This window comes from Melospiza georgiana, chromosome 1 (assembly GCF_028018845.1).
Source record: "Melospiza georgiana isolate bMelGeo1 chromosome 1, bMelGeo1.pri, whole genome shotgun sequence".
Classification (NCBI taxonomy): Eukaryota; Metazoa; Chordata; class Aves; order Passeriformes; family Passerellidae; genus Melospiza; species Melospiza georgiana.
The window spans coordinates 82,884,411-82,907,759 of NC_080430.1; the positions used below are offsets into that span (position 1 = coordinate 82,884,411).

The 23,349-nt window shown below is 37.9% G+C and overlaps 1 protein-coding gene across 5 annotated transcripts in view; it reads left to right on the top strand.

Annotated features, from left to right (window-relative positions):
• Positions 1-22,957, top strand: part of CTNND2 (catenin delta 2) — a 635,183-nt gene extending 612,226 nt beyond the window's left edge. For all 5 annotated transcript variants that reach the window (XM_058042059.1, XM_058042075.1, XM_058042094.1 and 2 more), the window contains 4 exons: positions 9,432-9,558; positions 13,575-13,706; positions 20,912-20,985; positions 21,761-22,957. In XM_058042059.1, the coding sequence (XP_057898042.1) occupies positions 9,432-9,558; positions 13,575-13,706; positions 20,912-20,985; positions 21,761-22,021 (594 nt within the window). In that variant the 3' untranslated portion in view covers positions 22,022-22,957. The remainder of the gene's footprint in view (positions 1-9,431; positions 9,559-13,574; positions 13,707-20,911; positions 20,986-21,760) is intronic.
• Positions 22,958-23,349: the final 392 nt, after the last annotated feature.

Below are 23,349 nucleotides of genomic sequence, written 5' to 3' on the forward strand. Positions count from 1 at the left end.
TCTTTCTTCTTCTCTTCCTAGAACTGCTAAAGAAATTCAAAAATACCCTAAATATGTCTGCCATTTCAGACTTGAAAAAAGAAAGAAACTTCATATTTTGAAAGGAGTCTCTTTTGTAGTATGTGTGCTTTGTTCTGCATGTTTTACTTCCTTAGTTGCTGATACAGTTTGTCTTGATGAAAAAGCTGTAGCTACTTCTTCCTGCAAAAAGTAGAAATGAGAAGTTTCACTGGAAGTTTCTGAATTGGTTTATTACTTCTAATTGAACAGAGTGCTTTTAGAGAAAGTTGAGGATCCTCTACATTGAGAGTTGTAATCTTTGGTGCAATAGCAATGTTTCTCTTTGAGTTAACAATCCTTACTTCGTGAATTGGAAACTGTTAAAGGGGTATCAGTAAAAAACAATGTGCATTTCTCATTATTAATGTCCATGTGTGCTGGTGAGCTACATGTTCAAAGCAGAATATCCTTAAACTCACACAGGTTAACAGCAATAACTGGGATCTCTAACTCTCTGATCCAAGTGTGTTATGCACAAACTTCTCACCTGAAACCAAGGAGAGCATGAGTTCTTCCAGTGAGTTTTCTGAAGGGGCACTGATTCCTATTGTGTCAGACAGCTCCACATTTGAACAAAATGATTGTCTGTTTTCAGCTGCACTGCTGCTGTTTGAGAAGCACAAACTTCTAATGGCTCTTGATCACAGTTAGTATCATTAGTGTACCATGTTCTTTACCATAAGGGAGAATGGTGCAAATTTCACTTTGCTAATGATTTTTTTTTACATATTTTACACTCATAGGTATAATAGTTGTATCTGGTTGATTTTATGATTTAATGCATGAAAAGTAAGAGTAAGAGGTTGATTGGTTTCTAGCCTTTGGAAGGACAGTAGATTTAAGAAACTGACCATGAACATAAAGTAGTACTTGTCTCTCTCCTGAAATTTTGTGGCCAAGAGCCACAGTTCACATTTCTAGATCATATACATGTTAAGATAGATGGAATTGCAGTACTGGAATGAAAATTACAATACAAATAAAAAATCATTGTACATATTTTTTGTACATACAAGATACAAGCAAGAATAGCTCTTTTGTGATTCTAACAATTTAAATTATAGCTTATATACATTGTGCAGGAGAAAATAGAAGAACAGAAATTCTAGCTGAAAGGCCAAGTACTGCCTTCATTTCTTCTAAAATATATGGAAACAATTTTTTTCCCATATAAGAGGCAAAGTGATGCTTTGAGAAATGAATTTATTTCATTTTATTGCAGTGTTTTGAAAGGGGTTTTTTTTGGCTGCATATAACCTTAGCAAAATGAATAATGAACTCTGCCATATCTGAAGTCCTGTCCTTCATGCTTTGCCTCACATACAATTCTCTTTTCTTGCAGCTATTTTATTTATCAGATTAGGTCTTGTCATCTTTGCAATTCACACAACAGGAAATCAATAATTAATTATGGATAGGTAAAGCAATGCCTCACTGATTGCCTAAAACATCCAAGACTTGCACTTTATAAAACCACCGGGGATAGTTTCCTTGCTGTTTCTCACTTGAATAGATTTGGCAAGTAATTAGCACTTATCTCTCCCTCATCGTGTGTCTCTTCATAGCTAAAATCAAGGGATGAGGTGTAAAATTAAGGTACAAGATCTGTGATTAGAAGATGATAACAATGCACATCAAAAAGTGCATTAGAAAAAAGAGAAAAGTCACCAAGGCCATCTGCAGTATTTTGAAAGAAAGAAAATGGATGATACTCTCAGAAGCATATAGTATCCCTTGCACTGCAATGGAAGAGAAAAACAGGAAGAGAAAATATTATAGATTATTTTGAGGTGGAATGCTGACAGTGGGAGAATAATGGTGTTGCTTTCAGAGAAGCCGAGGTGGAGGCTGGGAGGTGTATATCTCATTTCAAAAAAAATGAGTTTAACCACCGATTCTGAAAATGTCACTTCAAAGAGCCTACAGAAAACTTAATAATCCTCAGCCAGTTCCAGACAATTTTGCTGCAGTTAATGACTGTCTGACTAGGAGCCCTTCTTTAAGCCTCCTGCTGCCCTAAATACGTATTTCAATATCTATTTGTCTTTTGGCTTCTTAAGCACTGAACTTGTGCTGTGTCTGGACTGCAGAAAGGGTCGCGTGTAAGTAAAAGCCATTTGTACACTGAAATTCAGAGTGAGAAGACGAGAAGCACTGAGGTCAAGCCCTCTGCACCGGCTAGGAGACAGAAGCACTGTGTGTGTCACACAGCTGCAGCAGCTGTGGAGCAACGTGGCAGCCCCAGCGTGTGGCGCTGGCTCGGGGGACTGAGGGTCCCTGGGAGGGCTGGCTGCTCCAGGGGAGCTCTGCCACCTGCCTGGCCCTGCTGCTAATGCTGCTCTGTGCCTTGGCTCAAGTGATGGCACTGCTTCCACGGGGTTCTCCATCCTCTCCCCCCAGTTAGGTCTGTGCAGAGGAGGAGGGAGTGGCCTTCCTCAGAGGCTCACACAGGAGTGGTACTCCCAGCATGACCTTCAGCCAGCAAACAGCTGGCTTCACCATCATCATGAAAAGGCATGGGAAGCAAGCTGTGCTTTCCATTAACCGCTTTGTCTAACTTCTCATCCTGTCACCAACTTTTATCCAAATTAAAGTAATATTTTTAAAGCCCTGAAACTTGAATAATTTCTCTTCTAAAAATAATCTTCTGGCTTCCATAAGCTGTGGAATGAGACTACAAGCACAAATACTAAAATCTTCAAATTAAGATGAGCTTCAGTGATGCATGTCTTCACTTTGGGTCTGTTGATTTTGGGTGCTTGGCTCATAACTCCTTGGGAGAGGAGGAGAAACATGACATTTGGAGTCAGCAGCCCTTCTGAAGCCATTGAAATTGCTCCAGAATAAAGGATTTAAGCCAAATGGACATGTGAACTGGGAGAACTCCAGGACCTTCTAGGCTCAATCCCTACTCTTGTCTTGAGCAGCATATTTTGATTTACCTCTTCAGAAGCAAAAGATAAAATCCTAGGAATAAACATGGTAATACTCATTAGAATTGTAGAGTAACTTATGGCAGTAAAATAATGTTTATTCATAATACATAGTAAAGCAGATCAATGCCCAGGAATTCTTTTCTGGAAACTACACAAGCAAATCCAGAAAAAAACAATACTTTGAGGAGTCATTTACTGTTCATAGGATTTGACAGTGTAAATTCAATTTGAATTTGTAAATTCAAATTAAAAAATAAAAAAAAAAAACATTGGGTTTAAATTATATAGTTTATATAAAACTAGTTGGGTTTTTTTTTCAGGAGTGTTTCTAGAGTTTTTGTAGCTGTAAGAATTTAGTTGAAATCTCTCTTCCAAAGCCAATACTCTTCAAGTACAAAGGCAGGGGCTTTTTTTAGAGAGCAATTGTCTAACCATCTCTTCCTCAGCAGCTCACATTTCCTTGTCACCCCTCCAGTGGTGCACAGGTTCTGTTGGTGGGGACTAGTTAGCTTCTTCCCTTGCTGCCACGGGGCTGGCTTGGTATTTTTTTGAGAAACATTGGGAAATGTATTTATTCTTTTTCTTTTATTAAAACAAAATAATATGATTCCAGATTGTAAATCCTAATAAGTAAGGGTGGTTGTTGTTGATCGTAAAATTTTATTATTTCGGAAATCCCATGTGAGAGCTCCATGAGATATTTATGTGGATTACCCCAACTTTGTGACCATTTCAGATTTCTCACCACAGTCAAGTCATACACATAATTTTCAGATGGCAATGTATATAGATTATTTGATCCAGTTGTAATTTCTGCTTTGTCCTATTAGAGTTGTGACAGCAAATTCCCGCTGAGGAATTGCCCAGACCTATGTAAGTGTGATGAGCCTTGACTTAATTCACATCAGATTTATCCTTTGCTGTAGACGGCGTCACACTGGTGCACAGCAGTTGGGATGTTTCATTGAACCTGACAGTGCTGCTGTGGCTGGTGAAGGAAGCAGCACTCAGAGCAGTGTCTGGCTGAGTTTCAGTGAGTAGATCCTCAGTTACACACTTACAGGCACTTTGCCTTGTTGCTGTGTCACCTACTTCTAACACCACAGTGGGTTTCTAGTTGCTGATACCTGCAAGAGGTTATCTAACAAAACTTCACATTTCTTCAGCTTATAACCATTACGAGAGCAGTTATTACTTCAATTAATATCCTGGAACCAGTGAAAAGCTGAGTTATGGATAAGGAAGTAGGATGATGAAGCAAGTCTGGTTCTATGTGCTTCAAGTTGTCTGTAAAATGTCTATTAAATTAGGTTACCAGAGGATCAGACCTGAAGCAAGAAGTAGCATGCTGGCAAGGTTGTAAATTTCAGGAAGGTAGGACACAACATTATCTATAGTTTTTCAGGCTTTAGCTGGTTTTATATGGGATTTTTTGCTTAGTTTTAATTTTTTTTCTCTACTAGAAATTTCCCATTTACAGGAAGTTGCTCTTCTCTGTTCCTGACAATGTTCAAACACCTATGGCCAGGAGTCAGAGCAGGCTGTGCTCTTCAACACTGAAAGATACTGAGCCATCACACAGCCATCATACCTCGTACAGTTCTTCTAGAGCACTCAGTGCTTTTCAAGGCAGTGTCTTCCTATAGAAGTTAATCAGCCAGAAGATAGGGCTTGTTTTCACTTTTGCTGCATGACTATTGGCACATGGACTGTTGTGGGATTTCTTTCTGAGTGCATGCTGTGTGGTGTCCAGGTTAGGCGCCGTACCCTTCCTGACTCCTGGAATTTCCTTGTTCCTGTTGGGAACTGTTGAGTCACCATGTTGTCAGTTCCCATCAGGACTTAATTTAGTTCAGTCTTCACAATGTTACTGTACTACAAGAGAGAAAATGGTGTGTCTGATATCATCCACCTCCACAAATCTTCTCCTCAAATCAGACTCCCCTACCAGTGACTTCTGAAGATTTGAAATTCTTGCAATCACAATAGAAATCTGATTCCCATTTTGGCCTTACATTTTAAACACAAAGAGAATATGAAGGAAGGAAGGAAGGAAGGAAGGAAGGAAGGAAGGAAGGAAGGAAGGAAGGAAGGAAGGAAGGAAGGAAGGAAGGAAGGAAGGAAGGAAGGAAGGAAGGAAGGAAGGAAGGAAGGAAGGAAGGAAGGAAGGAAGGAAGGAAGGAAGGAAGGAAGGAAGGAAGGAAGGAAGGAAGGAAGGAAGGAAGGAAGGAAGGAAGGAAGGAAGGAAGGAAGGAAGGAAGGAAGGAAGGAAGAGAGAAAGAGAGAGAAAGAAAGAAAGAAAGAAAGAAAGAAAGAAAGAAAGAAAGAAAGAAAGAAAGAAAGAAAGAAAGAAAGAAAGAAAGAAAGAAAGAAAGAAAGAAAGAAAGAAAGAAAGAAAGAAAATTATATTTTCATGAGACACATGCAATAGGTGTTTGGTGCAATAAGATTAGTCATCCTGGCAAAATAATTATTTTCACATGGGCCTGATGAAAATGATTTATTTTCAAAATGACTGAAAGTTGAGCAGGGAGATAAAGAACCTGTTCACCCCATAAGCCCAGTAAAAGGTGTTCTGAGAGACTACAATATCACTTTCATTTTCTATAACGATCATCCAACTCCCTTCCCAGTTTTAATCCTGCAGCTTGTCCAAGAGGATGTTGTCAGAAACATGTCACTACCAAACAAGCTTTAGCATTTGGAATTTATAAAGTATAATTGATATAATAGTACAATGAATATATTCAGTATAGTCAAAATATAGACAAATGCCCAGTAGAAGATGTTTTGGAAGGATGTATAGTGATATTTCTGTACTCTGTTTGTTCTCTGTCCTCCTGTACTGTGCAGTTGTCACCTATTAATTAATGTAACAAAATACATTTAACATTGCATTTAAAAAATACATCCATTCTGTAACAGAATTGCATTGAATTGCTTTCCAATTTGTCACATCCTTTTGTCTTCCTCTTCCTCTCCTAGATCACATTTGTGGCTAGTAAATTGGTTTCTTAAATTCAGCCTCACATACTTTGCTCTTGAGTTAGCTTTCTTCTCTTCAGGACACTGCTGTATACTGTACCTTTAAGTATCCAAGTCAATTTAATTAAATTTCATTACAGGCAGTAGACCTGAAACAAAATAATGAAAGCAGCCATCATGTCAGGTGGTATTTATCTAGCCATTAAATTGAAAATACCCCCTTTAGGCTCTTAAAAATTAGTTTCAATATTTAATACTAATAGCTTTTGGAATCATTAATGGTATAGTTTTAATAAATTTGTTACAAACTGTTTATGTTTTCAAGGAAAGAAGCTTGTTGCTTGCTCCAGAAGAGAGCTAAGGATAAATAACTTGAAAGTATTAGGGTTTTGAAATACTGTGAGGTCTGGGAGCTGCCTGCAGTCTGTGGAAAAACACCATGGAAGTCATCATACAGTGATAGGTGTGTGCCTTGTTTAGTCAAAGGCAATGCCAAGCCAGTACAAAACTTGCCTTAGAGTTTATTGTTTGCCTCACTTGTCTTATTGAGCTGATTTGGCTTGCCAGCTTAGGAGTTTGTAGCAGAATTTATTTAAAGGCCTCATTATAAGCACTATTGTCACCAGAGAGAAAAATGAAAATTTGCAGGGAAGAGAAGAAGGGAAAAACTCCGCTGCAGAAAAAGACTGCTGGTGCCAGCATCCAAGCAGCTCTCCTTGCTGCTCAGGCACCTCACAGGGCTGTGTCTGAGGAAGCAGCACTGACAAAGGGCCTGTTGATATCCTGCACAGCCAAACCAGTGCCATGTGCTGATCCTGCAGAGTCTGTGGGACAGTGCAGGTGCCAGGGATTTATTTCATCCGCTTCCTTTCAGAAACAGGCTGCAGGTATTAATGGATGCAACATCAATGGAATACGAAACAGTAAGAAAGACTTAGGGAAAGACTCTTGTCACTTTTTCCTGAACAATATGCGAGGGTTTTACTTGAGGGAAACAAGAGTGCAAAAGGAGAGTATACTTGGCCATGGATGTATGCAAATCCACAAAACTGGAAACATTTCTACCTTGCTCTATGTAAGCATGGTTGATGTCTCTTCTTTTGCAGGCAGAGAGTAATGAATAGTGAGTACATCCCTTTTCCTTTTGTCAGATCTGAACTCTGTCCTCTTCATCGCTTCCCTTTCTTCCTTCTGTTTAAAAGAAAATTTATTTTTAACAGAAATAAATTCTTTTGTAGAAAACTGCAACAACATGAGATATAGTCACCTTTCTTGTAAGAAATTCTTAACCCCAGAGAAGGAGAAAGAAGAACAATTTTTCTTCATTAGGATAAAGGCATAGGCTTCTTACATGTTTGCTCCTTCAGTTTCATAATAAAGAAATGAATGCACAAGTTACTGTCAACCAGAGACAAAAAAATAAGGCTATATGTGTTACTTGTAGTCTTGGATAAGATTATTGGACTTAACTATCCAATAACTTGGATAAGATTAATGGACTTACAGCTTTAACTATAAACTATTATGTCTTCTTTAAAATGCATGTATTTTATATATATATACATATCATGTATAGTAATTTCCAATTTGATTTAAGGAGTTAGGGCTTCACAGATTTTTTTTCTTCTGTTATCATGAACCCTCCCTCTAGCTTGGAGGATGTGGTTTGTGTAGAAACTTCTTTTTGGAGATGGGATATAGATTGGAAATGTTGTATATAGAAAATTTTCGTTTGAAGAAGTTGTATTAAAGATCAAGTATTTCTTTTTTCAAGTTATTCTTAATTTTTTTTTAATTTTTATTTTTTATTTTTATTTTTATTTTTATTAATTAACAAGATTTCTCCCTTATATTTTCTTATATGACTGTGATTAATTTTGAGGTGCAGTTCAGTGATGTGTCTTAAACAGGAGCAATAGAGGACAAACAGTCACTGCTGACTCCAGGGAAAGTCCTGACTGTACTGTAAATGCCGTAGGCCAGATTTCATTCTTGCTCATTTTTGTCTTTGAAATTGCAGCTGAGATGCACCCCTGTTAGTACAAATGCATTACATGAGGAATACAGTCATTCAGCACCCATAGTTAGGTGTCACCTCTGGCTGTCCTAAGTTGTTTATAAAATTTTCCTCTACAAGAAGTGTATCTTCTTTCCTCCTGCTGTGTCACAGTCTTGATGAGCCCTCTTTTCTAAGAGTCTCGTGGAAAGGGGATTTTCAACCCATCTTCTCTTCTGAGAGCCAGGTGCCCATGGTTTCTGTGGATGGAACAAAGTCAGATACCTTGAGCAAAGACATTTTGCTGGATGTGTGGGATTCATTGCTGGATGTGTGGGATTCATTGCTGGATGTGTGGAATAGCTGAGTTAGGGGATGAGAATAGTCTTTACTACCCCAACCATGAATTATTCTTCTGTGAGCATGAGGAGAATTCCAGCTGGTTTTTGGTAATGTTTTATTGTGTTTATTTCTTTAAGCATTTTGTTGCGAAACTTGTGTTTAGCACCATGCCTGGTGCGTGACTCGATTTCCCCTGAGTCCAACAGAAAGTGGGCATTTTTAAAACTGTGTGAGACTGGAAATCTCAGTGTTACTGATTTAGATTTAACATTAAGAACTAATAAAGACAGTTGCAATCTATCAATACTGAAGGCAGATGAAATACTAAATGAATAATTAAATGAAATACTGTCATTTAATAAGAACACTACCAGAAATCAGTTTATGCTCTCACGATAGTTTCAGACTATACATAATACGTTTTTAAAAATGTGAAGTACATTATTTTGGTTTATTGCATTATGTTATGGTGCAGGAATAAACCATTTCCTTTTTTATTTTTGAACTAGCTGGTTTTAGTATTTGTATTACTTTGTTGCAGTTTTTTAATACATCACCATGAACGCAGTTTTAAATAGGAGGAATATAATTTCATTCTATATGCCTTGATCAAAGCTGGAACAAAATGCATTGATTCTTTTTCTCTCATATGCAAGCATGAGAGAAAAAGAAGACTGATAATCCTGGAACTTCCCAATCTTCTTATTCCAAAACTCCATATAAATGAAAAATATTTCAAGCCAGAATGAAATGTTTCAAGCAACAAGCAAACAAAAATATTTCAAGCCAATGCTGCTTGCAATGTGAAAATTTAGGTTTGGAAAAAAAGGCAGAACTATTAAACAAATATCCTAAAACAGTGTTAATAATTTGAGTCATTCTGAGATTTGTCATTTTATAGAACTTTCTCCATTTATTTTCAATCTTGCTGTGTCAGCACAGTCAGCACATCCTATCCTGTACCACTAACTACCCTTACCACCCAGTGGCAGGAAGAAGACAGCAGCCTACCAGTGTATCCATAGTGAAAACGCCAGAGAAGAATACTCTGCTTAAAGCAGGGAGCCGTGTGGCGTTTTCACTGACCGTTGTCACCCTTCTTGGTGTTGCAGGATGGATGGTCACAGTATCACTTTGTAGCCTCATCTTCAACAATAGAAAGGGATCGGCAAAGACCGTACTCCTCATCCCGCACGCCCTCCATCTCTCCCGTGCGCATGTCTCCCAACAACCGCTCAGGTAAGGCCAGGCCCAGGCAAAGGCACAGGTAAAAATCCATCACCGTCATTTTCCCTAACATCTGGATTGTTGTTCACTCTGGGGAAAGGGCACAAAGTGTATTCTTTACTGTCACCAAATTATTAGGTCAAAACAGGATTTAATTTTTTTTCATTAGCACCTCGTAAAGTTTTACGGAAGAAAGATTTTTCCATAACATTTTGTCATAAATTCTCCCAAAATGTTTTCTTGATGGGGATTACCTGTTTAGATCCCAGGGCAATGGCATCCATTGGTACCACCAGGAAATTCTGTTGCTCACTTTGCTAGTCATGAAAGCCACTATGTGGTTTATGACCATTTTGCATACTTAGCAGAATTTTAAACACCCACATTACTTTTTTTGTCAGCTTTTATTCTGGGTATGTATGTATACATAAACAAATGTAAGTTCCATAAATTTGTCTACACGTCTTCCTAACACTGATAGTATATTTACACCAGCTATTATCAATTTTATGTGATCTGCACAATGAACTAATGTAAGTATCTCAACTAATGCCATAGTGCAAATTAATTTTTCTATCTAGAAATCGGGTAATCTTTCCCTCACTTTACTCTAAGGTAAAACATACCTTCATTAGATAAAATCATTCCCAGTGAAAAATTTTCAAGATAAACAGAGTGCACTGACAGTCTTTCAGTGGCCTTTCTGCTGCTTGTTCAGTCAAATGCTGTCATTCCATAGGTACACAAAGGGTTTAGGATTAAAATTGCCAAACTTATTATTACCATCATGCTATAGGTTTTTTTCAAGAAAATTGTTTTGTTAATTATCTAGAAGCTGTATCTTAGTCCTGCAGAGCAACAATTGAGGAGATGTGAAAATGTAGCCAGAAGTACAGCAAAAGCTGCTACTCTGTTTTGAAAATCTGCCCTTACACAAGTCCATAAAGAGCTCATCTTGACTGTATGTGCAAGGTACTTGAAATGTCTGGCCCTGAGATCTTAGTTCTTTCTCTTGCCAGAGCCATCTTCTCACTTCTGTTACTCTAAATTTTGGATGAAATTTTACTGCCATCCTCAGTTATCATAAGACTGGAAAAGCACAAATAATAGTGGCTGTTTCTGAAGGAAGAGCCCATGTCATTACATACCAGTCAGCTCAATGTCAGTCTAGAAAATTGCTGGAACAAATAATCAGAACCTGAATAGCTCAGAGGTAGTAGGAACATAAGATATTACTTAGTTCTAGGAGTATCTATTTCTACATAATAACATAAGTTGCTGTATGTCTGGTAGTATCCATATCAAATTCAACCATCGATTCAATACCAATTTCTCTTATTAAATCCATCTGAATTCCTGCTACAAGAATTTGCAGAAAGAAAAGTCAGTAAGTACAATACCCTATGATCAGTAAGACTCTTTCACACAACATTTTTATGGAAAAGCCTAAGGCAAGCTAGCCAACAGTTCAGAAAACATCCTATGTGGTAAATAAAAAACTTACTGAAAACCATTCACAAGGAAAGGGTATTGTTTATTGCCAAAATGGCAGAATGCTGTGCTTAGAGCCTAGCTTGGGTCCAGTACCCTTCAGTGGTTTTAGTAATTTGCAAAAGTTACCTATTAACTTTGTGGGTGACGTAAACCTGGGAGACACTCGTGTTCTTTGATGGGCATCATTGAAATTCAGAGTGATCCTGAGAAATTTGAGGTAATGTTCAAAGGGAAAAAATTAACCAGTCCTTTAAAAATAAGTTATAAGGAGAATGTCTGACTAGGTGACGTTCCTAATTTCTAAAGTTCTTTAGAAATTATCTGGCAATTTTTGTCAGTTGCACACATTAATTGGAAGGTGGAAAAATTAGGGTATGAGAATATACTGAAAGGACTGAAATTGTTTAACTCAGGTAAAAGAGACATGAGAAGGAGTCAGTGGGAAGAGGTACACACCAAGTCTTCAAGCATGTAACAGCCAGCCATGAAGAGGAATGGTGTGAACTTTTTCTGCTTTCATAGCAGACAAATGGAAATAATGAGCAGCAAGGAGTCAGGCTAGACATTTCCTAGCAGTGCAGAAAGAAAGCACTGGAACAGAGTGCTTGGAGCAGTTATGTGATCTCTGTCATTAGAGATCTTTAGTTCCAGATTAAAATCTGTCAAGAATTATGTTGGTATGCTGGATCCTACCTTGGGGTAAAGAGTTGAAGTAAATGAACTCACACCATCCCATCCATCCCTAGGACTGGGTGATAAAAGACTTTTCTGTGTCCTTTAAGAATTAGAGCAGAAAAACGTTATATCAATTTTCAGTCTAATATCAACCAGACTCTTCATCTTTGCTTCCAGTAAAAGCTCTGAAAGAGGGTTGATTCTGCATTTTAATGCTTTCCAGAAAGTAGTTTTCCTCTCATGGGAGGAGCGAGGAAATTCCCACAGGGAACAGAGACAGATGATTTTATCTGTATCAGTCAATTTTGTTCAAAACACCAGTGTTTATAACCATTACCAGAGTATGTGAAACAAAATGTGTCTCTCTGCTAGCAGCTTTTTCAAGGTTTGCATTCTGGCCCTCTCCCCATTAGACTCAAGCTGCCATTAGCTGATTTGGTGGTTTAACGTCATGTTTCTTTATATCTGCTGGATTATCAGCTTTAGATTTACATCACTATTGGCAAACAGTTTAAAAGCAATCCCCAATTCTAATGGCTTCATAAGAAAGAACATCTGTCCTGCATTTGCTCTGTAAATTCAGAGGCCAGAACCAACAAAACCAATCAAAGCAGAATTCAACATCGCTTGTGCTTCCCTACTCCATAGTTGAGTGCAAGTACTTCACTGTTGCTCAACTAAAAAATGTAACATAGTTTAGAGATGCTGGACAAGGTCAGTCTTCACAACGAGTTTGTATTACATTTTTAATTTTTTTTCTTTTCTTTGTTTATGAGCAAAGGGATTGTTACTGTTTTTGAGCTTCTTTTTACATAGCAAATACCTGGATGGAGGCAGGGAAGTGTGCAGGGGCAAGCACCAGTACTTAAGTAATGTTTGTGCCACTGTGCCCTTACGAGGCCCTGGGGAGCTCTGCCACTCACCCTGTGCTCCTCCTGCCCCCTACAACAGGGAAAGTGCACTTTATTAACCAGTACCTAAATATATTGAAGTCAGTTCACTTGAAAGCCATCATTTTTTTCCTTTGCTTTTCTCCTTTTCCTAAGCTTTGCAAGCTCTAAGGCTTCATGATCAGTGACAGTGATCACTTCCACATTCTCCAGTGTGTGAGACTTGAGTACAAAGCCCAGTTCTCTTTTGTGCTACCTGTGCTTTCCTCCTTTTAGCTGTACCTTGAGTATAGGTGATGAAGGCTTTAGTTTTTATAAAAATAGCTTAATGTAGCAGTTGTTGCTTTAATGGCAGTTATTGACACATATAGCTATTTAAAGACAGAGAAATTATTTGAGTTACCTTTAACTGCTAGACATTCTTTGATATCTGTCTTCTAGGAGGAAAAAGGTGTTCTTTTCTTCCCTTTTCCATTCAAATAATTTAATTTATTTACTTCCAAGAGAAAAGGGAAGAAGGTAGTTTTATAAGGGTTTTTCCCACACAGTTGAAAGTTAAGTCTTTTCAATGGAAATAAAGTAACCATTTTGAGGGAAAAATGGAAGTGCCCATAACCAGAAAGTTTTGACAAGTTAAAGAAACTGAAAAGCAAAAGGAGAAAAAAAATATTGTTGAACTTTTTTTTTTCTTTAATAGCAATCGTCTTAGATGTTGGATGTAAGTAAAAAGAAATTTAACATTTAGAAATAAAATTATGTTTGCAGTTGATTGTCCAATAAATACATTTGCCTTGTCCTTGAAATAACAGCATCTCTTCTTTTCCTCCATAATGTGGTAGTGTTTCTTCGATCAGCTTCATGTTAGAAAACTAACAGATGTAAACTTTACAGGAGTGCTTACTCAAGAGTTAAACCCTACTTTCAGTCATGTATGATTAAAAAAAGAAAAAATCCATTTTTGTTATCTAGCAAGTGCCCCAGCCTCACCTCGGGAAATGATCAGCCTAAAAGAAAGAAAAACAGACTATGAATCAACTGGAACTAACGCCACTTACCATGGAAGCAAGGGAGAACACACTTCTAGGAAAGACACCATGACAGGTGAGATTTTGCTTGCATAGCATATATATAAATCAGCTGTGATAGAACACTGATTTTATAGGATTGCCTGGACTTGCTGCACTGTGGAAAAGGGTCAACCTGCTTTCATTAATTCCCAAGTTTTAGCCACCTTGAGAAATACAACTGAAGATATATTTGAATGAATACAAGACTATGTGAAAATGATTTGTGAACACCATGGTTCTTCACAGAAGAAAGGCTCTAAATCAAATCTTGCATGTCTTTTTCAATTTTACATTTGTTTTCATTTCAGGAGGAAGTTGGTTGATCACTTTGAATTAACTGGTATATTTGAGCATGTGCAGTGATCCCTAACATCTGTCTTTTGCAGGGAATGCTCTCCAGGATGAGTTACCTTATTTTGTATGTCAGTATTCATAGGAAGTTTGCAGCTCTTTGTAAAGTTTATCCATGTTACTTTCCTAGTGGGGCTGATTTAAACGCAGTAACTTCTGTGTATGTTGTAGCATCTGTTGCAGGTTTCTCTGAAGGCCTCTCTTCCCCAGTGAGCTCATTAATCTCTTACCATTTCAGTAATTAGGAAATCTTGAGTTTTTCCCGGCACTGTACCTCTTCATGAATTCTCTTGCAAAATACGTGTTGGTTTCCATCACCATTGCACCATCATGGGGCTGGTATAACCATTATTGAACTTTTTGTCACATTTATACAGCACCAAGCATCACGGTCTCCTCCAAATGCTGCCTCAGGGCAGGCAGAAAATCTCAGTGAGAAGTCTGAATGCCAGTTACCTTCTCCCATGCCCTCTGTAGAGGTCTTTCTCAGAGGCAGAATGAGTTGCTCATCAGGAACATGGTGACTCACCATCAATCCATCCATAAGATCCATCTTTCAAGGCTGTATTCAGGATATGAAGATACTCACACTGTATCTACTACGTTAAATGTGATTATGTAATGAAAACCTAAAGAACAGCCTTGGAACTTGTGTGAAAATGCAATATGGAGCGTTAATTAGCCTGAAGGTGGAAATCTGAAGAGAAGAATGACAGTGAAGAGCATTTGAAAACCACAGAAATTCGGAGTGTCTTGAATGAATTCTGTAGGGTACTACGGGCAAGTACAGAAGATTCAGTCAAGGTACTGCATTTTACGTGTCTGTCTTGTTTTGAGTGTTTCATAGTCACTGCACGAGGTAGTTTTCCATAAGAGTTCAGTGGCCCCTGCTTGGCTGATTGTGAAGGAAAGCACTGATGTGTTTTTCAGCCATTTGTCAAGGACCCGTAAAGGGTGAATCTCGGGAATAAGAGCATCAGGCTGGAAAGGAAAAGGCAGAACCAGTAGTATTTTGTTCTAGCTGTATCTGTAAATTCAGATTAGCAAATTGTATCAGGAAGTTCACCAAAATACAGTGTCTCCATGCTGAATATGTGGGTTTCCTTGCATATAGTCTTGCCTCTGTCCACACGTTAAGAAAATTGACTTCTTTTTTCACACCCCTTTTCACTTTCTTTTTGAATGTGGTGCTTTTCTTGTCTGATTCCTACTTCCCTTAATTCCTTTCTCTCACAGTATAATTTTCAGATCATGGGGTTTATACTGCTTCAGAAACCTTTACTCCACTTTGATTTTTCCATTGTGTTTTCCTCTAATATTGTCTTGTATTTTGTCTATATGGGTCAATTATTTGGGTGGGCTTTTAGTAAGGAAACTTGAAACTGTTAGCATCATACTCAGCTATCAGCTGTCTTTCCAGCTCCTGAGGTCAGCGAGGGGAAAGAGAATCAAACTAATTCAAATAAAAAAATGTAATATTTCACAATCTTACATGAACAATGTACAAATAAATATGGAATTAACAAGTAACTTTCTCTCTTTCAGATCACCAAATCTCTGCACGTTTCGTCTAAGCTCAAATTAAGCACCATTATAAGAACAAAAGAAAATGACAGAAGGAGTTTTGCTCATCAATATTCAACATGGAATTTATGTAACATAATTGTACCTCGTTAAATAATAAATATTTGATTTTAAAAAACATATAAAGTCAGTATTTGTGATTTTGTGAGACATTTTGACTTTGCTTGAGTGGCCCAATACAAGTTCACGTAGTACATTTCTTACGATGCCTGCGTTTCCTTTTGTGCATCTGACAGTGCATTGCAGCCGATACATCCACGTGGACGGGACTTAGATGAATGTTTTCTCAGGTTCCACCTGGCACACACATATTTTGATCTGCTCTTGTACTTTTGTGCCAAGCTGATGTATTACACAAAGCTTGCTTTGACTTAGGGATTTTACACAGAGCGTAGAGCCAAAGCTGTAGTCCCAATTTATCTATGACTGTCTCCATGCTCTTCTCCAAAGCTCTTCTCAGTTTATAGTTGAAAAATTTTATGACCTTTGAGCTGAGACTGAAATGAAGGTTTTTTGATGGATTCTCGAAGTAGGAATGTTGGCTTCCTGCCATCCTGAGGATTTGTCAGGGAACCTCTGGGGAAAATGGAGAATCTATGAAGTAAACAGTTTGGCTGAAGACGGTAACTTACATTGATTTCACGAGGATAGATAAAAAAAAGAGGCACAATATCAAAGTTTTCATTGCCCTCTTCACAGGTTTATGATGCCTTTTATATGTACTGTCTATTTTCTCCTCTCTGTAGAAAATAATAACCAATTACAAAATTTTGTCACCTAAAGTATATTTTTAAGACAAAAGCTATTATATTCCATTTAGGGAAATGGGAACTGTAAGTGCACATGATAATGTTATTTACGCCATATTGTTTTCTTTCAGGACAGGGAAGATAAGGTCCCTGTGGACCATCATGGGACTCCTTCTTTGAGGTTTCTTTTACTTTTTTAGTTCCCTCAGTGAACTAATATGTACATCATAGTCAACATGCTGTGTCTTCTCTTCCAGCGGCAGAGAAAAACATCTAATTAATTCCTTTTTCCTTTGGTTGTGGAGAATCAATCATGAATACTTTGGTTATTTAAACTCACTGGCAAGTCCATGCATATTTGGAACACAAAAAAAACCACCATCAGGTGCTACAGGTGCTCAGATGATGATGATGATGATTATTATTATTATTATTATTGTTGTTGTTGTTGTTGTTTTCAGAAACAATAATGCACTGTAATATTTTCTCATGCCCTTACCTCATTTTTCACTGTGCAGGAAGGTGGCAGTGGTAGTGACAGGTAATGATCTCTGTTACCTAAGATTTGTGAGGCACAGAAACATTTTCCTTTACTGTGTTGAACTAAATTTTCTTAAATGGAGACCTGCTGCTAATAGCAGAAAAAGTAGGTTGTGTGATACCAGATGAGGAAGACTACCTGTCCAGCAGAGCTGTCCTTTCTTGCTATCAGTTTGTTCCTGAGGGCAGAAGGCTAGCATCTTGTTATTCCAAAGTGTCTGTAAATGTGTTCAGAATAAGCACTTCCAAGATCTGAATGCCGAATGTTAAACCATTAATCAAGTGACTGGGATATATGGGGATGAATTTGGTCAATGACATCTTAGTCATGTAAACCACTGAGTAACATAATTTTCAATTTTTGTCCTCTTTGAAGAAAACTGCTATAGGCAACTATGTGACTTTTTTTTTTTTAACCAGTATCACCTAGAAGACTGAACAGAAGGGAGAAAGAAAGCTGTTTTTCTATAATGCCCTCTATGCGACTGAGCCACAAAGTACTGCAGGTTGATCATAGTATTCATTTTAGAATGTTCACAATTTTGCCTCTTCAGTGTTATCATGGACTGATGTTTAGAGATGCATAAAATACACACATAAACACACACGCTGATCACTTCTCTCTTAATTTAATTTTCAGCTGGTTCTCACTTCTCTGTGAAGAAATGGGGCTGCAGAAATATCTCTGTTTCTTTCTCCTTTTCCTCCTTTCCCTTCTCTTGCCTTTTTTATTTTTAAAAATACTTTATTGACTTCTCTTTCCATTTGTTCTACAGTTTTATTATACTGATAAATACATATTATCAGGAAAAATCAGAAGTTAACCACACTATCTGTCCATTCATCTAGCTCTTTCTCTCCTTTCTTGTATATTTGTCCTCTGATTTTGGATAGCAAGAGTCAACTGCTCGCATTATCATGGCAGAGTGGGAATGGAGTTCCCAGGGATTCCACCTGCATATTCAGAAGCAGATACTGGAGCAGGGCTGCATTCACTGCTAGCAGCTACATTCTTGACTTACATTTCCTTCAGAATCAGAATTACCTCAACCTCCAAGCTAGCCTAAGACAAGATTTCTTATTCTTGAACTCCTGGGATTTATTGTCAAGCATTTTATGTCTCATTGTTTTTATTGCTTTGAGAAAATATTACTAAGGGTTTGAGAAGGCTTTTTTTTTTTCATTTTTAACTTTTGAATTTGTATCCCCATCACTGCAGTGAAGTCAGCCACACAGAGCTTGCAACTGTTTTCATAAGCTGAAATTATCAGTTTTCCATTGCAGAATATGTGATCCAAGAGACCGTAAAATTTCAGTCTGGTATGTGACATTTGTGAGCACATCAGTGCAAATGTCACAGTAGTGCACTGGACAGCTACACACCAACTCTGAACTATTTCTAGGTTTATAATAGTCATGGCTAATAGCAGAACATATGTACACATGTCTTTGTATATCTCAATATGGAAAGGTCATGACCTCCCTCCTAATGTCTAATTGCCTGAAGGGACAACAAGCAAATTAGCATGTGTCCAGTTTGCTATTTTCATCGGATTCTTCATAATACCCTCAGATTACAGTTGCACCTTGTACCAGTCTTTTGCTCTTGACATCAGACAACCAGGAACAGCATTGACCTGTCTGAACTCAGTATGTCCAGTCATGTCTGAGTAGAAACTCACATGTGTGAAACTTCCAACCCACTTGTCTTGGCACATATGTTCATAAAAGCAAAATGGTTACAAGAAGTTCTTCCTCCATCTAGCCAGTCCAATACATTGAATGTCATTTTAATGTTTTTTTAAGAACTAAGACTTCACAAAATGGATGTCTGAAATACTTGAGTATCTTTAGATCTTGAGAAGAGGAATTTGTATAACAAAACTTCTGCCATTTTGTGGGACAAGCAAGAAAATCAAAAAAAATGGCATTAAAAAGTTGCTATAAAGGAAAGATCTGGCAGCTGTACTACTGAGAGTTGTGTTGTCATGAGATGCACCATAAAGAGCAACGTTGATGCAAACTTCTCTAATACTAAAGATCATCAGGAGGGGTATTTTCAAACACCACAGCAGAGGCTGCAGGTGGAATATAAAGAAACCCACTGAAATAACAGTCAAGTCTCAAAAATCCCTTAAGTGACAAAATGTAACCTGAACAGTGACAACCTCTGCAGAGCAACTCTTTTGGCATTAATGTTGACAACATCTTTGGCATTAATTTTGACAACCAAAGAAAACTATTCAAGCACTACTTTCCATCATTTTTCCTCTTTCTATCTGTTACAGCCTGTTGGCATATAGATAGAATTAAGAGTATCTACCACAGGAGGAGCCCAACCACCATCTGTCACTAGAGTTCATATTCTTGCCACCTTAAAAAAAGGGGTCATGCTGCACTTGGCTCTGGAGCTCTCCTCCATTTCCTACACAGGACTCTGCACTCTCTTAGTTATTGCATCCAGCTCTTCAAGGAACAAGAGGGGTTTCACCCCTATCAGTTAATGGCTGTGAAATGAAAAGTCTCATTTTCCAGCTGTTAGAGCTCATCAAGCCACCATATAAGCCCTGTCTTTATCCTGTTTTCACAAACAGTGAAGATCTTTAAGAAAAACCATCTAAGATCAGGAAAGCAGCAACATGGAGCAGTGCATCAAACTGACAAAAATTATACCCTCATCATGGAACCCATGGCAGATGTGAAGACCAGAATTGATGTATTCCAGTCAGCTTTGCCTTAAGGCCATGCCATTTCTTTCTCCAGAAGGGGTGCAGTGGTGGGAGGAAAGGTAGAGGAAGTTTCACGTGCATATGTCCATGCTTGTACATTGCCAAAGGAAGAAAGAGTGCTTACATCTTCAGTAACATGGTTCTTCCTAGTGATGTGACTAACTTGGATCCAGATCCAGCTTTCAGCTCTGATGCTCAGCACTTGTTGTCACAGGTTTTGAGCTGTGGAAGTATTAAAGGCCACTCTTGGTGCCTCCAGGTTTTTTGCCATTGCACAGACACCTGAGAGTAGTCATGAGCGAGGTGTTTCAGTTCCACTCGTGACTCTGATTCACAGCTACTCAATTTTTAGTTTCAGGCCTGTTCTTTTATAGTAAGAATCCTCATAACAGCATTCAGTCATTGGTTAGAATGTCTGGAAAGTTAATAATGCATGAAAAGTGTGCAGCAGCCACACAAAATGCTATCTTCACAGTCTTTCAAATATGAGAAGTAACTACAGTCTTTCAAGTCCTACAAGCAAACTAAGCTTCAGCTACATTGCCAAATCAGACGGCTCAGTGGAGTCAGCTTTGCAAGGAATATCCTTTGCTTTTCATTTGGAGTTTTTTGGGGTGGGGTCAGAAATAAATTTTTGCAAGACTGTATATCATCCTCCTCTTTAGAAATACTCCAGTTTCAAACTCATAGCTCAGTTTTGTCTGTGGATTTGAGTAGTAGGACACCTGAGAAGAAAGTGGCAGCAGTGACAGCAGTCATGTATTTGAGACTGTCTTGGCCAGACCTCTTCAGTATAAGTGCATATTACTTTTTGCATATATATATTTTGTCACTTATATTTAATCACTTTATGCTTAAATAATTTCATAATAAAGCAAAATGACTGTAGGATTAATGATCCACATTGTGCAACTGAAGTGAAAGAACTGAAATGTTTCTTAATATTTACAGCTGCTGTTTGTTACATGTGTTATATAAGCCCATCTATAACCTGAAATTTATTATTGAATGCTAGATTTATATGAAATTATTTTTTGATGCATATAAGAAGTGCACAAGATTGTTATGAGCATGGCATGGAGCCTGTTACCATTAATAAATAAATACCAAAGAGATGTATGTACACCAAAGCAAAGATGATGACCATTCAGTGGGAGGAAAAGCCTGCAGATGCTTTTAAAGACTTTTGTGTGTGGGAAACAGCTTTGTATGATGTACTTAATGAAGAATTCAGTTTGAGGCCAAAGAGGCATGTTCGGTAAACCTGCTTTTTTCTCTCTCTGCAGCTCAGAACACTGGAATCTCAACTTTGTACAGGAATTCATATGGTGCGCCTGCTGAAGATATCAAACATAACCAGGTAAGTAGAGACTAAAATGTTACTGTTCCAGATGGCAAAAGACTGGTGCAACATTGTATATGGAAATGGGAAAAATTTAAAAACATCACAGATAAACACATTGCTTCATGTAGAATTTTGCTCATGTGTCCAAATCAAACAACTGTGTTTGAATATGGGAACTAGAGTAGTTACACTCTCCTGTGCAGTTGTAATATCAGACCAAAACTTGTAACATCACTTGTGGGACTGCTAAAAGTTGTGAACTTAGGCAGCCTTTTTCAATCCCTTCTTAGAGTGCAATGCAGATACTTGTTCTGAACAAATATCAAGGAGTTTGGGTCATAGCAGTGCGACTGTTCCTGCCATCTTGAGGGAACATTACTAACATGTACAGAGCAGCAGGATCCACAAAGTATTCTCACATTGGTGTCTGAGCATTGGTATTCCCAGTGATAGCCATCTGAGGAATGACAGGCTACCTCCTTTTGCAGCCACAAAGTCTGTCCCACCTTACAGAGGTGGAATGAAGCAGGGGATAGTCTTGTAGGATAGTAAGCATGTGTTTATACATTTCAGATTTCAGTAAAGTCTCAGCTATAAAATCAGAGATTCACTAGGGATGTTGGAAAAAAAGTATGGCAACCTTAGGTTAGAGGCCTGTCTTTGAGCAGAAGTTAAGATAATGCACAATTTTGTATTTTTAGCATGAGAAATGTAAGCAAGATTAACTCCTTCCATCCTGTTGCCTACAACAAGTTGTGTCTTACAAGGTGTGGGTGTTGCTGTCTTTCAGGTTTCAACACAGCCAGTTCCACAGGAGCCCAGCAGAAAAGATTATGAACCATATCAGTCATTTCAGAATTCAACAAGAAACTATGACGAGTCCTTCTTTGAGGACCAAGTGCATCATCGTCCGCCTGCAAGCGAATACAACATGCACCTGGGACTAAAGTCAACTGGCAACTACGTCGACTTCTACTCAGCTGCTCGTCCCTATAGTGAACTTAACTATGAAACAAGCCACTATCCAGCCTCTCCCGACTCCTGGGTTTGAGACTTGGGCAGATACAAAAGCTCCAGGAACTGTGCATGTGCATGCATACCACGAGACATTTTTTTTTCCTGCAAATTTAGTTTGTTAAAGCCTGTTCCATAGGAAGGCACAGATAACCAGTATGGAGAAAATTAAGAGATTTTTTTAGAAGGCTAAAAGATATGAAAGCTAAACCTGGGAGTAATTAGAAAGAAATATATATATACATATATATATTTTACAGTGTGGGGCAACTTTACTGTTGGCCTGTAGAGTCTAAAGTTCAGTGCTGTATATTGAACGTGGCTGAAGGAAGGAGGAAGAACATGACAGTGGATCTGGGTCAAGAGTTAAGCACAAGTTACTGAGCAGCATACATACTTTATGGGGAACAGCTTCTCACACCTTGTTTAATATCCTCATTCATTGTGAATCTAGGCTTCAAGTTGCATTTGGGGTTTCCTCTGTACAGCAAGATGTTTCTTGCCTTTTGTTAATGCATTGTTGTAAAGTATTTGATGTACATTACAGATAAAAAAAAAGGTGCATTGTGTATATTACACCAATGCCACAGTGTTTCTTCATCTATGGTTCTAAATATTGCTTCAATTTCAAATTTTGAAAGATGTATGAATTTCCAGTTTTTTGTTTTCTTTTCCCCGGTGCGTTTTAACAAAAAAAAAATCAAAAAAAAAAATCAAAAAAAAGCAAAAAGGAATATTTAGCAGTATTGTTTGTTCTGATATGTGACTTTGTTTGTGGCAACTCAAAAAAAAAAGGCATTCAGCAGTTTCTGACAATTAACATTCATCATTCCACACTCCTTGTCAACAAAGTGCTTTTTCACTGCCTAAAATTTTAGATGTAGATATTTGAAATAGATTTTTTTTCATTTATACCAGTTTTCTTTATGATGATACAGTGTTAAAAGAAAATAAATTACAATTGATCTGTCATCCATATTTGCTAAGAATGTCTATTTCCAAGAGCCTACCATACAAATACACATTCTTACTCGTGTGTGTCCATGTATGCATAGTATTCCGTGTGCGTGTGTTTGAGTGTGTGTGTTTGTGTGGCGTAAGACTTCTTTTCATCCAATGTTCTCCTTGTTAAGCTTCAGTTTTTGTTTGATTTTCAGTTCTTTTAAACAGTGGAAACTCCAGTATGTGCTTTCTCTTACTCACTTCCGTAACCATCGATAGCAATTCAACATTGCTAGGCCACATGCTCACAAAAGAAGGGGTAGCTGATTTTTTATCACCAACTCCATCACCCTTAGATGCCATTTCCTTTAAAATAACATCTTTCGATCTCCTCTTGAGGAAATTTCATTACTCTCCAGCCAC